General features: G+C 45.9%; 2 protein-coding genes and 1 non-coding gene across 8 annotated transcripts; 1 reads left to right on the plus strand and 2 right to left on the minus strand.

Annotated features, from left to right (window-relative positions):
• On the plus strand, window positions 1-71 carry TRNAG-GCC (transfer RNA glycine (anticodon GCC)). Its single transcript has one exon. It is a non-coding gene; the product is annotated as a tRNA-Gly (tRNA).
• A 5094-nt stretch (window positions 72-5165) lies between these two features.
• Window positions 5166-14812, minus strand: LOC125515822 (uncharacterized). Of its 6 annotated transcripts, none has more exons than XM_087529206.1 (10): window positions 13001-14812; window positions 12808-12918; window positions 11783-11869; window positions 11330-11372; window positions 8851-8944; window positions 8718-8782; window positions 8482-8598; window positions 6449-6487; window positions 5859-5978; window positions 5166-5680 (listed from the first exon to the last, which is right to left on the minus strand). In XM_087529206.1, exon 1 carries the CDS (start codon window positions 14795-14797, stop codon window positions 13844-13846), a length of 954 nt encoding a protein of 317 aa, XP_087385332.1. In that variant the 5' UTR covers window positions 14798-14812; the 3' UTR covers window positions 5166-5680; window positions 5859-5978; window positions 6449-6487; window positions 8482-8598; window positions 8718-8782; window positions 8851-8944; window positions 11330-11372; window positions 11783-11869; window positions 12808-12918; window positions 13001-13843. The 6 variants fall into 6 exon arrangements, with proteins under 6 accessions (XP_087385332.1, XP_087385333.1, XP_087385331.1 ...); XM_087529207.1 differs by having other exon boundaries at window positions 11330-11388; XM_087529205.1 differs by having other exon boundaries at window positions 11330-11688.
• Window positions 14813-15233: 421 nt separating this feature from the next.
• Window positions 15234-16052, minus strand: LOC125514882 (uncharacterized). Its single transcript, XM_048680252.2, has 2 exons — window positions 15632-16052; window positions 15234-15517 (listed from the first exon to the last, which is right to left on the minus strand). The coding sequence occupies exons 1-2, from the start codon at window positions 15962-15964 to the stop codon at window positions 15347-15349; spliced, it is 504 nt and encodes a 167-aa protein (XP_048536209.2). The 5' UTR covers window positions 15965-16052; the 3' UTR covers window positions 15234-15346.
• Between the last annotated feature and the right edge of the window lie 1147 nt (window positions 16053-17199).

Consider the following 17199-nt stretch of genomic DNA (forward strand, 5'->3'; position numbering starts at 1 on the left):
GCACCAGTGGTCTAGTGGTAGAATAGTACCCTGCCACGGTACAGACCCGGGTTCGATTCCCGGCTGGTGCATCTTTTTTTCCCCTTGGGCCTTCTCACTTTGGTTTGGATAAATTTAATTTGCATACTGTCACTTGTGGATTTCATTTTTGATGCCTGCCGCCGATGCACAACTATTTCTCTACGTCAAGCTATCGTCCATAGTTTGCATCTTATCGTGAAGCCAACCACCGGATCTAGAGGAAGGAATCCTCGTGAAGAACTTTCGGTGGCCACCATCTACCACGAGTCCGGCATTCAACACCATGCGGCTTGCAAGCAGGAGTTCTAGTTATCAAGACTACTCGGTACATACTATCCTATATGTGAACTAGAGGCTGGGGCGCCACCTATGCGGTACTATACGCACTAATCAAGCTGACGCACTTATTAACGTGTTCACAGTCCATATGAGCAACAGTGGTTAAAATTATAATATACAAAATAGAACTGCAGCAGAAGAGTGTTTATTCATAAAGCAGAGCAAGATAAATAGTTTGATCGATGCTAATGGGTAACAAATAGATGACAATCTTACAAGGTGGATGACTCGTCATAGACACATCCAGATTTCCAAATCAAGGTTTAACAGTCTTCAAAAGGTGGATGATCTCCAAAAGAGAGGCAGAGTTCCTCGGATCATCAGAACACAGGCATACCAAGTCTTAGAGAGAAGCTGAATACGATACATGGATCATATGTATAGACGAGCTGAGGTCAACAATACTGTCACTTGGTTTGGACAAATTTAATTTGCATACTGTCACTTGTGGATTTCATTTTTGATGCCTGCCGCCGATGCACAACTATTTCTCTACGTCAAGCTATCGTCCATAGTTTGCATCTTATCGTGAAGCCAACCACCGGATCTAGAGGAAGGAATCCTCGTGAAGAACTTTCGGTGGCCACCATCTGCCACGAGTCCGGCATTCAACACCATGCGGCTTGCAAGCAGGAGTTCTAGTTATCAAGACTACTCGGTACATACTATCCTATATGTGAACTAGAGGCTGGGGCGCCACCTATACGGTACTATACGCACTAATCAAGCTGACGCACTTATTAACGTGTTCACAGTCCATATGAGCAACAGTGGTTAAAATTATAATATACAAAATAGAACTGCAGCAGAAGAGTGTTTATTCATAAAGCAGAGCAAGATAAATAGTTTGATCGATGCTAATGGGTAACAAATAGATGACAATCTTACAAGGTGGATGACTCGTCATAGACACATCCAGATTTCCAAATCAAGGTTTAACAGTCTTCAAAAGGTGGATGATCTCCAAAAGAGAGGCAGAGTTCCTCGGATCATCAGAACACAGGCATACCAAGTCTTAGAGAGAAGCTGAATACGATACATGGATCATATGTATAGACGAGCTGAGGTCAACAATACTGTCACTTGGTTTGGATAAATTTAATTTGCATACTGTCACTTGTGGATTTCATTTTTGATGCCTGCCGCCGATGCACAACTATTTCTCTACGTCAAGCTATCGTCCATAGTTTGCATCTTATCGTGAAGCCAACCACCGGATCTAGAGGAAGGAATCCTCGTGAAGAACTTTCGGTGGCCACCATCTGCCACGAGTCCGGCATTCAACACCATGCGGCTTGCAAGCAGGAGTTCTAGTTATCAAGACTACTCGGTACATACTATCCTATATGTGAACTAGAGGCTGGGGCGCCACCTATGCGGTACTATACGCACTAATCAAGCTGACGCACTTATTAACGTGTTCACAGTCCATATGAGCAACAGTGGTTAAAATTATAATATACAAAATAGAACTGCAGCAGAAGAGTGTTTATTCATAAAGCAGAGCAAGATAAATAGTTTGATCGATGCTAATGGGTAACAAATAGATGACAATCTTACAAGGTGGATGACTCGTCATAGACACATCCAGATTTCCAAATCAAGGTTTAACAGTCTTCAAAAGGTGGATGATCTCCAAAAGAGAGGCAGAGTTCTTCGGATCATCAGAACACAGGCATACCAAGTCTTAGAGAGAAGCTGAATACGATACATGGATCATATGTATAGACGAGCTGAGGTCAACAATACTGTCACTTGGTTTGGATAAATTTAATTTGCATACTGTCACTTGTGGATTTCATTTTTGATGCCTGCCGCCGATGCACAACTATTTCTCTATGTCAAGCCATCGTCTATAGTTAGCATCTTATCGTGAAGCCAACCACCGAATCAAGAGGAAGGAATCCTCGTCAAGACCTTTCGGTGGCCACCGTCCGCCACAAGCCCAGCATTCAACACCATGCGGCTTGCACGTGGCAAACGCTAAGACAAGAACTGAGTTAGAAATATATGCAATGGAGACCAGCATACATGCATGACGGGTTCGATTCCCAGCTGGTGCATCTTGTTTTCCCCTTGGGCCTTCTCACTTGTGTTTGGATAAATTTAATTTGCATATTGTCACTTGTGGATTTCATTTTTTGATTCCTGCCGCCGATGCACAACTATTTCTCTACGTCAAGCTATCGTCCATAGTTTGCATCTTATCGTGAAGCCAACCACCGGATCTAGAGGAAGGAATCCTCGTGAAGAACTTTCGGTGGCCACCATCTGCCACGAGTCCGGCATTCAACACCATGCGGCTTGCAAGCAGGAGTTCTAGTTATCAAGACTACTCGGTACATACTATCCTATATGTGAACTAGAGGCTGGGGCGCCACCTATGCGATACTATACGCACTAATCAAGCTGACGCACTTATTAACGTGTTCACAGTCCATATGAGCAACAGTGGTTAAAATTATAATATACAAAATAGAACTGCAGCAGAAGAGTGTTTATTCATAAAGCAGAGCAAGATAAATAGTTTGATCGATGCTAATGGGTAACAAATAGATGACAATCTTACAAGGTGGATGACTCGTCATAGACACATCCAGATTTCCAAATCAAGGTTTAACAGTCTTCAAAAGGTGGATGATCTCCAAAAGAGAGGCAGAGTTCCTCGGATCATCAGAACACAGGCATACCAAGTCTTAGAGAGAAGCTGAATACGATACATGGATCATATGTATAGACGAGCTGAGGTCAACAATACTGTCACTTGGTTTGGATAAATTTAATTTGCATACTGTCACTTGTGGATTTCATTTTTGATGCCTGCCGCCGATGCACAACTATTTCTCTACGTCAAGCTATCGTCCATAGTTTGCATCTTATCGTGAAGCCAACCACCGGATCTAGAGGAAGGAATCCTCGTGAAGAACTTTCGGTGGCCACCATCTGCCACGAGTCCGGCATTCAACACCATGCGGCTTGCAAGCAGGAGTTCTAGTTATCAAGACTACTCGGTACATACTATCCTATATGTGAACTAGAGGCTGGGGCGCCACCTATGCGGTACTATACGCACTAATCAAGCTGACGCACTTATTAACGTGTTCACAGTCCATATGAGCAACAGTGGTTAAAATTATAATATACAAAATAGAACTGCAGCAGAAGAGTGTTTATTCATAAAGCAGAGCAAGATAAATAGTTTGATCGATGCTAATGGGTAACAAATAGATGACAATCTTACAAGGTGGATGACTCGTCATAGACACATCCAGATTTCCAAATCAAGGTTTAACAGTCTTCAAAAGGTGGATGATCTCCAAAAGAGAGGCAGAGTTCTTCGGATCATCAGAACACAGGCATACCAAGTCTTAGAGAGAAGCTGAATACGATACATGGATCATATGTATAGACGAGCTGAGGTCAACAATACTGTCACTTGGTTTGGATAAATTTAATTTGCATACTGTCACTTGTGGATTTCATTTTTGATGCCTGCCGCCGATGCACAACTATTTCTCTATGTCAAGCCATCGTCTATAGTTAGCATCTTATCGTGAAGCCAACCACCGAATCAAGAGGAAGGAATCCTCGTCAAGACCTTTCGGTGGCCACCGTCCGCCACAAGCCCAGCATTCAACACCATGCGGCTTGCACGTGGCAAACGCTAAGACAAGAACTGAGTTAGAAATATATGCAATGGAGACCAGCATACATGCATGACGGGTTCGATTCCCAGCTGGTGCATCTTGTTTTCCCCTTGGGCCTTCTCACTTGTGTTTGGATAAATTTAATTTGCATATTGTCACTTGTGGATTTCATTTTTTGATTCCTGCCGCCGATGCACAACTATTTCTCTACGTCAAGCTATCGTCCATAGTTTGCATCTTATCGTGAAGCCAACCACCGGATCTAGAGGAAGGAATCCTCGTGAAGAACTTTCGGTGGCCACCATCTGCCACGAGTCCGGCATTCAACACCATGCGGCTTGCAAGCAGGAGTTCTAGTTATCAAGACTACTCGGTACATACTATCCTATATGTGAACTAGAGGCTGGGGCGCCACCTATGCGATACTATACGCACTAATCAAGCTGACGCACTTATTAACGTGTTCACAGTCCATATGAGCAACAGTGGTTAAAATTATAATATACAAAATAGAACTGCAGCAGAAGAGTGTTTATTCATAAAGCAGAGCAAGATAAATAGTTTGATCGATGCTAATGGGTAACAAATAGATGACAATCTTACAAGGTGGATGACTCGTCATAGACACATCCAGATTTCCAAATCAAGGTTTAACAGTCTTCAAAAGGTGGATGATCTCCAAAAGAGAGGCAGAGTTCCTCGGATCATCAGAACACAGGCATACCAAGTCTTAGAGAGAAGCTGAATACGATACATGGATCATATGTATAGACGAGCTGAGGTCAACAATACTGTCACTTGGTTTGGATAAATTTAATTTGCATACTGTCACTTGTGGATTTCATTTTTGATGCCTGCCGCCGATGCACAACTATTTCTCTACGTCAAGCTATCGTCCATAGTTTGCATCTTATCGTGAAGCCAACCACCGGATCTAGAGGAAGGAATCCTCGTGAAGAACTTTCGGTGGCCACCATCTGCCACGAGTCCGGCATTCAACACCATGCGGCTTGCAAGCAGGAGTTCTAGTTATCAAGACTACTCGGTACATACTATCCTATATGTGAACTAGAGGCTGGGGCGCCACCTATGCGGTACTATACGCACTAATCAAGCTGACGCACTTATTAACGTGTTCACAGTCCATATGAGCAACAGTGGTTAAAATTATAATATACAAAATAGAACTGCAGCAGAAGAGTGTTTATTCATAAAGCAGAGCAAGATAAATAGTTTGATCGATGCTAATGGGTAACAAATAGATGACAATCTTACAAGGTGGATGACTCGTCATAGACACATCCAGATTTCCAAATCAAGGTTTAACAGTCTTCAAAAGGTGGATGATCTCCAAAAGAGAGGCAGAGTTCCTCGGATCATCAGAACACAGGCATACCAAGTCTTAGAGAGAAGCTGAATACGATACATGGATCATATGTATAGGCGAGCTGAGGTCAACAATACTGATGCACAGTGAGACTACATCAGTGGTCCACTCAGCTGCTCCTATTGGCATTTAATCAACCAACTGGTCTACCATCAAGATAGACCTCACCACCATGAAGTACAAGCCCGCTCAAGAGGAGGTTCCTGACACAGAGCCACGACCTCAAGCACCTCACCACCAAGCCAAAACCCAGACATCAGCACAATCATGTTTGACGTTGGATTGCCTGTAACAATGAGAAGAACGTTATGATTCTCCAACGCAAAAGTTTCCAAGAATAGGAAAATAAATTTTACATCGTCTCAGATTCAGATGACCTCCCTAAATCAGAAGAACAGATTAATTAGATGTACCTAACACACACATGTACATGAAGATAGGATTGATAGATTTTATGTCAGTACCTAATCTCTAACCATCTTCGAGACCTCTCTTGGAACACTGTCCCCCATGGTGTGCGACCACCACCATTCAGCAATTCATCAAATGTCAGCTGCCTTTTAAATGCCACTCTTTGGCAATCCCTGCAAACAACATTGCAGAGACCACAAAAATCTTTGGAAAACTCTGATATAATATGTATTTGTTGTTTAGTTACTTTGCAAATTTAGAGCCTAATGACAGTAGTTTTTTCTTTAGAAAATAATAACAACGACGAGAGCGGTAAGGTCATACATGTGCGCACGAAGACTTGTCTTCGTAGCCTGATTTGGTAATGCGAGTATAACACTTGCATGAGTTCCAAGGATTGGTGCATGGTATTGGAGTTAGATGGCTGATCTAGAATCATTTACATGATTTGAGAAATCTTCCTAATAATTTGTTATGTGCAGAATTCAATGAAGTTTTTTAGACAGGTTGATGACTCCTGCAAACTTAATTATCTAAAGTTTCAAACAATTAATTCTTTGTATGTCCTGAACATACAAAAAGAAATAGCCATTGGCAGTCAAAGGAGCATAGACAAGTGTAATCAGAGGGATTAAATTGTTACCTGATCATAGAGTGTTCTTTATTCTTCATCCTTCAAAGTCTACAGAGAAGAGGCGAAATTGTATGTATCAGTACTATTCATAGCTATACATCCACAAATTGGTAACACACTAAGAGTACAATTCACCGAGCTAAATTTAGGCATTGCAAAAGCTATCGGTATCACTCAAACACCAGAATATTAGGTAGAAAGTAAAGTTGGTATTTGATTCATGCCATTAAAATAGTAAAACTACTGCAAAATGCAAAAGAGAAATGGTCTGAGTTGTGCATGCCTACTGATTACAGAATAAGACAAAGCCATAACCTCTGGAGTGTCCAATTTTATTATCCCACATGACTCAAGCATCCCTGATCATAAATGGGACACATGAACAACTGAAAAGCTACATTGACACACAAATTTCACCATCTAGGTTATATTTCACTCTCTCCTAACCAATCACAGCTCAGCCACTCAGGACTATGACGTTATGGCTTCCCAGTACAAGAGGAGGTAGCTTGAGCACCTCAGCATGTCCTATGCAGTCATTTTCACATGCTCACACACATTTGTCTTCTACTATGACGTTATGGCTTCCCAGTACAAGATGGAAGTTTGGCTTAATAAACAAAAAACAAGTTTTACTGGCTTGCATAGAAAAAATTTAAACAATATAATAAAATGAATATGTGAAATGAAACAGCATTTTCCATGTCATTCAGATCGAAGAAAGACTTGGTCTAGAATTATGAGGAACATTAACATAGAGAAAAGTCTACTACAGCCAAGAAAGGGAGAAAGATAAATTAGAAACTTTCAGTTGATTGTTTATTTTCCATCAAGGAATCCAATTTAGCCCCTCAAAGACAATTAGCCAGAAACTCATATGTGTGTGTGTATAGGAAAAATCCATCCTACCACCCAGTGGTAGTTACCATTAAATCAACTCAATACTATAAAAATTAGTGATAGAAACTCCTGTACATATCTTGTGCATACTTGTATGCAATTAGCATCTGTAAGCATGCATTGAGAAAGTTTTTCGTATAGCAAAATTTGAGCCAAATATGAAATGATTAGGATCAATTCCAACAAACTGAGCTTAATATTGCTCAGTTTTTTACCACTTCATGAGGCTTGGCATCCCACTTGAAGGGAAACTAAAAGGTACATAAGACATATAGTTTTCTGCCACTTCACAAGGCTTTTCATTATTTGTTTCGTGCATTCAGGTCCCCCCTTCCATGTCTATGTCATGGTGTTTTTTATCACATCCATTGATCAAAGCACAATATCCCTGTGACAAATGTTTTGCACATTTCAAGCTGAAGAAAAGTTGGATGGAAGAAAATAGAAGATGGCTTTTCATTCTGTTTGAAAAGATAGAATAAATATAATTTACAAATTCACAGTTCTATATCCGATGAGAAAGAAGCCTCGGTTTTAAGGAGACATCAACACTATCTAGCAAAATAATCCACTAATTTGTCTCTTGTTAGGAGGATGATATCAAAATACATCTCACAACAGTTTGAACTATCACAGCTGACCGTCCACTCTAAAAACACATAAATATAAGTTAGTACATATAAATTAATCAGCACAAAGGATAATACTCTCTCTGTAACTAATATAAGACGTTTTAGATCACCGAATCTAAAACGTCTTATATTAGTTGCTGTATTTTAGACCAAATAAGAATATATATTATTTGTTGTAGCTTAGACATGTCATAATGCGGCTTCTTTTATAGTCCTTATGACAAAGTCAAGCTATTTTAAGGAATGATTAATCAATATGTTTCTTGTCTAATTCGAGCAAGGCTTGATTTATTCTATTTCTCACAAAATGTTTTGAGCTTTTTGGTTGTTGGTATATACCCAACTAATTTACAGTAAGCACTATTCTCCTCTGCTAAAAAAGAATAATATTCTGCTCAAGAATAAGTAATGTACGTATGTAACCTAGACATCGTAACCTAGTGAATGAATCAATCAGTATGATGATGTATATGAACCTAAAAATGGCAAGAACGGAAGCTCAGGACATACATTTATATAGGTAACAACAAAAAAGTGTGATCTGGTTAGGATCAAGAACATGTCTAGAATAGTGATCTGCATCTCTTCTTATTCAAGTCATTTGAAATCTATCTTCTGCAACTCCTCCTACATCATACAAATAAAGATGTTGAACCAATAATATGGTGCAAGACAAAACATTCTGATTACTATAATGATAATGAAAACAAATCCGTTGAATTTTCATATTTTCTGTAACATTATACCCGATCATCATATCAGCATTTTTATTACATAAAGATGTATTTGTCTGTGAAGATCTAATTCAACCCTGCAAAATTATAACATGAGTTAGCTCCAAAGCATTGAAATTTTGAAAACAATTTCCAGGCACATTACCTCATTGTTGATAAAGATCGTCCTCGTTGAAACACCACAGTTTGATGATAACTTCATAGTCCTTGCTTCCTTTGAGGTTCCATTCTTAATGGTACTATTAAACAAGAGCACAAATGCAGCTATCAGTATAAAAAGATTGGGATTATGCAAAATAAAAGGAATACAAGAAATTAGTTACACACAGACATTCAGGTATTCAAACATAAGATATGCATCTGAACAACAGTTTACCCAACCCTAAAAACTGAAGCATAAAACCTATAGTTAATGAGATAAAATGGAAATGGAAACAAAATTCTTCAAAAGGAAAATCATCTTAACTTCTAATAAATCATCGTTATTCAGGAAATAAATATATACAATGGTCACTCTTGTTTTGATCGGGCCGCCCCCCCGAGCCCCCGAGCCGCTCCCGCGAGCGTCCTCGGGGGAAACCCTAGCCGCCGCCCCTTGTCCTCCCTCGTCGATCTCTCTCCCCCCGCTGCCACCGCACAGCGCCGCCGGGCAAAGACCGGCCGACGTTGGTGGCGGCGGGGATCTTGCCGCTCTCCTCGCGGTTGGCGTCCGACGCGGGACAGCACGGCGCGAGACGGCGCTGGGCTGGGCGGGGCCCAGCAGCGCGGCGGAGGGCGTGCTAGGTGGCGGCGCCCCTGCCTGGCGGTGGTGCAGCTGCGGCTTCAGGCCTCTCCAACGCGCGGAGGCTGTGGCTTCTCTGGCGGCGGCGCGAGGTATCCCGGCGGCGTGGCGCGGCGGAGCTCCGGCGATGACTCGGCGGCGGGCTGGAGGGCTAGGCACCGTCCGGTGGTGCTGCCACCGCGGCGGTTGCGGCTTGGGGCCCTGGACCCCGATCCGATCTGGATCTGGTGGTGCTGGGGTCTGGGCCATGGCGGCTGGCGAGGCAGGGGTTTCGTCGGGGCTTGTCGGCCTCTAGGCACCATGGGGGTGCCGGCGGCGACGCGTGCCCGGCGTGGTGACACTGGTGGACGTGGTGGTCATCTTCATCCCGAGGTGGCCGGCCAGAGGCTTGGTGATCGGATCTCGAGATCCATCATCTTGTACCGGCTGCGAGTAGGGGAGACATGGTTGCCGGTGAAAACCGAGCCGACGGCGGGCGATGGCGGCGTTCTCGCCGTTACCTTGATCAAGGCATCGTCGTGTAACTATTGTTGACCCACTCGTGCTGCTTCAGGGGAAACCCTAGGATCTGGTGTTCCAGATCGGACGATGGCGGCACTGCGGTGTCGTTTCTCTCTTGGGAGCATCGTTTGCGGAGCAGCGCTGGATGTCAGAGGCAGGAGGTGGAGCGGCTTCGTCTTGCACGGAGCTTCGGTGGTGATGTCAAGTCATGCCTGACCGACAGGTGCTACGCTTTGTCATGCCTGGTCGGCAGGTGCTACGCACGACAGATCTTTCAAGGACTTCAAGCTGTGTCGGCTGGTGATACCTGGCAGCATGGCGCTGAGGTGTATCAGTGGCGACCGCGACGTGCTCAGCTGTTTGCGCGCAGGGATGAGGTGCCGTTTGGCGCCGTGGTGGCGTCGGCGATAGCTAGACCGAGCAAGGTTGATGCATCAGTACAGTTCTGAAGATGGAGCGGTGGCAGTTGGCGGCGGCGGCATCTGAGTGCACGCCGGACCGGTGAGACCCATGCCCGGCAGGCATCCTGGATGGGTTCTCAGGTCTTAGATGTTAGGTTTGGCTGCGATGTCTGTTTGGTATTAGGCCCAGGCTATCTGCGCCCCTTCATCAGTTGGATAGAGGTGCTTAGACGGCGGCTTTAGTCTTACTGTTGTATTACTTTGTAAGGTCTTGTGAGAATAATTAATAAAGTGGCCGTATGCATCTCCCAGATGCAGAGGCCGGGGGTCATCCTCCTTTTCTAAAAAAAAATATATACAATGTATATATACCTACTTAATAAATATTTGAGCAATTGCAATACACTCAATTTGGGTGCTTTGAAATGGACTGGTATGCTCAGGAAAAACTTGGTAGTTGACAGTTAGTAAAATAGCCGAGACTGGAGATAGATGCAGCAGAGTAAGACTTATATAGGTGGGAATAACAAACAAACAAAGCTATCATGTAGTCATGCACAACTCGGTCCATTCCAAGTTGACTTATGGTGCGTAGAAATTACACATATTGTTCAAACAGATACAAAATAATGCAAGGCAGAACATGAGGTGATGATTGCAGAACTTAACTGGGTTTACTCCGGGAATGAGGAGGGCAATACATAGATCTATTCTGAATAAGTGAATCCAACATGTCATACATTACATTACATTATTTAATAACTCACACTACCAGATGGTAGTCTCGAACAAATTAAAATTGGTGCGGCATACCAAGAGGCCTTGTAGACAAAGCATATATATTGTTCAAAGCAAAGCATGGGGTAACATATTACTACTCAGCAGTCATCAAAATCAGGCACATGATTAAGGAAATCAATAAATAGTGGGGTGGCTCATACCTTGATGAAGCCAATGTCCTTGGCAGAATTGTGGAAGCAATGCCTGCAGCACACGCGTACTTCCAGATCAGGCCATGCGAGTTGCCGCAGACACGGGATACTCATTCATCAGATCCCATCCATGGAAATTTGATAGTATATGAGAAGAACAATAATCAGAAACAAAGAGGGGCAGCGGATCCATGGGAGCGCATCAAGTACTGCATCTCCATACAACGTTAAATATATTATTATCACATTCTTTGCTATGTGCTTGAAGCTAATCATTCCCTGTTCTTGTCAATCATGTGGATCATTCTCACTCAAAATTCCCACCAATGGAAATTGAGGAAATATTGTAAGCAACACTACAGAGCGAGCTGGATGTCGTTAAAGAAATAGTGGTTAGCACTTCTATTAAACAAATACTAATGTTATCGTCTGTATGAAAACCAAAAAGGAACATCATCATACCTTAACATCCGGTGACTAATGATCTAGTGTCGTCAAAGCAAATGGAATTATTAACCACCACAACTCGCCAAGCTTCGGGTAATTAACCTGAAACAATCGAAGAAGCAACTGGAGTGAACACCTTTAATGCTGAAATGGCTCCACATTACTGATTATGCTTCCGGCGCTGTTACAAGTATTTACAGCAGCACATTTTCTGATTATCATAGTAATTGTCCAATCGAATATTTTTATTCAATCAAGCAGGTCTCAAATTTTCCTAAATGAACTACTACTCCTACAAACAATAGCTTTATGACACTAATTAATCACCAGCTGTTAGTGGGAGATTATAGATAAAACTGAAAGCACAAGTGGCATGGTGCGCATCAATCCATTCATCGAACGTGATCTCGGGCAGCTAGTGCATCATGCCATTTGATTATACTTGTTTCAAATGTACTCCCTCCATCCTGAATTACTTGTCGCTCAAACGGATCTATATTTTAGTGGTAAATACATCTGTTTGGGCGACAAGTAGTTTGGGACAGAGGGAGTATGTTTTTCTTGAAATAATTTGGGTGCCGATTTCTGTCCTCAGTAGTTATGTATGCTCTTGTGTCTAAGTGGCCGCGTCTGAACTACATTCTCACTCGATGTGTGAAATGAGGCATCCCATAATTTGCTTCATAATTTTTGTTTTGCTAATTAACCCATACAAAACATCATGAAAGTTGATTTTTTTTGCATAAACTGGTAAAACTTAAGCTAGTTTGACTTAGGACCAAACTAAAAAGAACATCCTATTTTAGGATGGAGAGGGTATTTATTATATGACACAAGAACAACTGCCTGAATGTTTATATAGTTGAAGGAGGTAAAAGGATAACACCACATGCCACACAAAGAATATTCAATCACGGGTGGGATGGGGTGGGTGGCGTGAGGAACCAAGCCATTATTAATCTAATCAATAAAGAGGCTATTCTAATCAAATCTAATAAAGAAAAGAACAAGAGGGACAGGGAGAAGAAGATAGCACATACATGAACTGGACTGAGGTCCGGGCCACAGGGGTTGGGGTCAGCGGGCCGCAGGCTGCCGATCTGTTGCCCCGTCGTGGCGTTCAGCCACCTTGAACTCCAGCAGCGTCTTACCTGAGGGCAGGACAAGCATCAGACATGGAGAGTCAGAGATTTATTGAGGAGAGGAATTGAAGACTGGACGGGGTGAGCGGACCTCCACCCACGGCTTCCTTGTCAATGGCACCAGCCCGCCCCGCTCCGCCCCCAGCAACAACTCACCTGGGGCGACGGCTGCGGCGGTAACCCAGGCAGGGAGATGAGAGGAACGGGGAGGAGAAGGCGTAAGAGAAGGGGAGGAGCCGGCGGCGCAGGGACTCGAGAGAGGAGGAGGCGAGGGGAGAGGGGAATGGCACAGTGGGGACTGGGGAGGAAGCGTGTGCTGGCGGCTTGGTTTTACCGAGATTTTTTTTCACCCCAGCGTTGCACAGTAACTTTGCCGACGTGTACAAGGCGAGAGAGCACCCTTGTAGCGACTGTTTTTTTTTTTGAATGTTGGTAGTTGATCTACCAAATTCATTGGTCAGGAGAAAGAGGGTTGGTCCAGTTTATGAGGGAAACCGGACCCAAAAACCATACAAACGCGCCTTTCAGCAAACAACACACACATCCCCATGAGCCACGGGTCCCTCTGTCCGGATCCATCTCCACGACGATGCCCCCAAGAGAGAACGCGACACCGAAAGACGCCGTCATCGTCCAATCTAAAACTAGATCAAGGGTTTCCCCAGGAGCACGTCGGAAAAGGCAAGGTGAGAGCAGCTACATTGATGCCTCCAACGAGGGAATGATGCCTGAAAGCGCCGCCATCAATGACTCCGGCCAGAACCGGAGTACGACTCTCGCCGGCAGTCTCACCTACATAGCCCGAAACCTCGGATCCGATCAACCTACACACCGAACCACTATCCCTGCCTCCACGGCCAACCGCACCTCCCCGACGAGCTCGACATGCTTCCAACCTTGCATCCGCATCCCCACTGGACGGAGGATGCAACCCCTAGCGGCGCCATTCGTCTCCCATCGGAAGGATGCAACCAAGCACAACGCCATTCGTCTTCTCGAGGATGCAACGCCTGCCGGCCATTCCTCTCCCGGCGAAGGATGCAACAACCGCAACGAGGCCATTCCTCTCCCTCCAGCCACCTCCATCTCGTCCTCCCACCCGAAGCAGCGTCGAGCTCACCGAACCACCAAACAGGAGGATGCAACACCAGGCGAGGTGCCATTCATCTCCCACCACTTCGCCCGCACGGCCAGCAGAAACCCAGATCGAGCCTTGCTGCCTGCGGAACTCACGCCTCCAACAGAACCGACGTCGTGCCTCTGTCGTGCGGAGAACCACTGGCCGCCGAAGACAACCGGCTGCCACCCAGCAGATCCGCGCTGGAGGCGCCACCGGCGCGCCTCCCACGCCCCGCGCGCCGCAGATCCGCGCTGGGAGCAGCGCCTGGCACCCTGCCCACGCACCGCCCTGGATCTGACGACGACCACCACGCCGCGCCCGGCAGCCGCTCACCGCGCCCAGCCGCACGCCTCCTCGCGCGTCTGCCGTCCTTCCTCGCGCGCCTGCCACGCCCAAGCCTCCAGCCACGCGCCACCTCGGGCCACTCCGTCGCGGACGCACGGCCCCGCGCCGCCATGGCAGCCAGCTCGCCAAGCTCGCAGTCGAGGAAGATGAAAGGGCCCCGCCGCCACCTTCACCGGAGCAGGCGCGAGCTTTGCCGGCTGCTCCTCCGGCGGCGGCGAGCGACGGGGAGGGTGGAAGGGGGGCTGGCGGTGCAGATCTAGCTTTCCCCCGTGTCGCCAGGGAGGGCGACGCGGGGGCGTCTGGTGCGTTTAGCTGGTTGTAGCGACTGTTAAAGGGTTGTATTCTTCCTATTTTCTTGTCAGTTCTAACCAAAACAATTAATATGTGATCTGTAGACAATTGATAACTGCGACAAACCAGCATTAGACCAGCTAGCTTACATGTCTTATAAACGTCTACTTGATGTCGATCGGTGGAAGATGGCGGAATGGACAAGTAGAGGCTAGCACTGTCTAATTGGTTAAATATTTGCTCTCGCTTAACCCAAGCAAAATTACAAGCCATCAACATGCATGCATGTGGCTCACGCGGTGACTATACGGATCTATCCATGTGCTGCTATATTTACCTTCTTTTGATAAATGGTTTCTCTCCCAAGCTTCATTGACGAAACTCTTACAAGAACTAAGGCAAAAGAAAAACGAAGTGGAGATATGAACGGTGTGAGACAAGGATTTCACATAATGTCAATCCCTTGGCGTAGCAAGGAACGACGCCAACTGGTGTAGCCTGTAGGCCTCAAGGAACCCGTCCTCGCGACTGATTTCAGCCACACCCCAAACAATTTTGCAAGCGGATATGTAAAGAGAAAGATGATAATGCTCTAATCCATTGTACAAGAAAGATTGCAATGGTCACGAACTCATCTCTGGTTACATGGTTGTGGGTACAACATAACAAAAGAAATAAGTACTAGATGATTTTCTTCCAAGCGTAAGATGCAAGAGAACCCGCTTGAGTCCGTGAGCCTGAGGTGAGCCCACGAAGAATCGCGACGACGGCGAAAGCAACATAAGGGACATAGACCAGAAGCAATTTCTTGGTTGCTCTCCCTGATCCCAGAATGTCTCCAAGTATGGCAGCCTGAAAGTGAAAGTGACCACAAAGCGTAGAAATTAGAGGAACACGAGTGCATTTGATTGTTCTAGTGTTTTCCGGAGAAAAGCCAAGGAGAACGCGGGATGGAAGATGAGTTACCATGGAGGTGAGGGTGGAGACGCCGGCCATCAGGGATGTGGTGGCGGCCCAAGGGCAGTCGGCAAGGATGCCGTAGACGTTGGCCACGTTGAGCGGCCATTGGAAGATGAGCTCCAGCCAGTTAAGCCCGCGGAAGAAAGACGGTGGCTCGGCGGTGAGGTAGTCGTCGAACTTGGCCGCGTACCACAGCTTGAACGCCACGAGCGGCGCCGGGAAGAGGCGGCGCGGGAGGATGCCCTGCGCGACGACCAGCGGCGCAGTGATGGCGACGGTGAGAGAGTAGATCACCACCACCGCGTCAGCCGCCCACGAGAGGGCACCCATTGCGTTCATCTCTTGAGTTGCTTGGCCTTCGATTGGGTCGTTGTTCTCTGTTTATACAAGCTCAGTTCACAACGGGGATGGCCCAAGGAAAATGGAAGGAAACCAGCTATTTCTTCTTTCTTAATCCCTGTACTTATCTATGTCATCGCAAGGTATTGATTATAAACTATTTTTAGATGCTTAAGCTATTGCATTATTGTGAAGGGAGTTAGTTAAAGATCATTTTCAAAGACAGCTATGTTGCCATCTTCTGTACTCATCTATGATTGTCATCACGAGGCACCACAAAAAGTCAACAATACGCCTGCTGTCCTTGCGTATTGAGGTAGTATAGTATGCCATGTTTTGATTCTGGAGCATGGGCTTTCTCTTTTGCACGATCTTATCTTGTCCTCTTCCATATCAACAAACAGTTAGCACCATCTTTAGCACTGCTTATCGAAGAAATTGATGTGCAGTCCAGTGGCAGAAGGAGCGAAGCTCGAAGAAACCTTGCGGTCAAGAAAAGCAAGCAGGCTGTGATGTCCGAAGCGACAACCTTGCGGTCAAGAAAAGAAAGCACCACGTCAAGAACAAAAGGAGACAGGGAGGAGATGAAGCCAAGCGAAGGACACGACACAAGAAAACCATATGATATAAGGCCAACTTCAACGCGCGACCCCATCCTGTCTATCCGTGCCCGTTTGGGGGTAAACGGACAAAGCAGGCCTTCCAAGGCGCGGCCGCAAATGGACCGTCGTACGTTTTCAGTCTGCTTTCGACCCATTCCCGGCCCAAGTTCGAGCCGAGTTTGCAGCCAAACAGACAGCGCACGGACGGGTGGGGCGCGCGCCCTTGTCCTCCCCTGGCCCGCCCGTCGGTGGCACAGGCAACCACTTTCCCTCCCTTTCCTCCAAAACGCTCCCGCACCGCGCCCTCCACTCTCCCGCACCCCAGCCTCCCCCCTCCCTCCATCCACCATGGCCGACGAGGTGAATCCCGGCGACCCACCACCCGCCGCTCGGCCTGTGGCGAAGAAAAAGAAGCCTGTGAAGAAGCCTCAGTCAGAGCTCACGCCGGCAAAGGCCGCCAAGCTCGATAGAGAATGGACCAAGAGGAGGGACCGACAAACTGTCGAAAAGGAGAAGAAGGCCGCCGCGCAGTACGCTTCCGAGTGTGCCCTGCGGCGTGCGATGCAGCACCAGGCCGACCTCGACGACAAGGAGTCCATCGTCTCCAAGGCGCACGCCCTCCTCAAGATGGGT

This window comes from Triticum urartu, chromosome 6A, assembly GCF_056163025.1.
Source record: "Triticum urartu cultivar PI428250 chromosome 6A, HENAU_Tu73, whole genome shotgun sequence".
NCBI classification, from domain to species: Eukaryota; Viridiplantae; Streptophyta; class Magnoliopsida; order Poales; family Poaceae; genus Triticum; species Triticum urartu.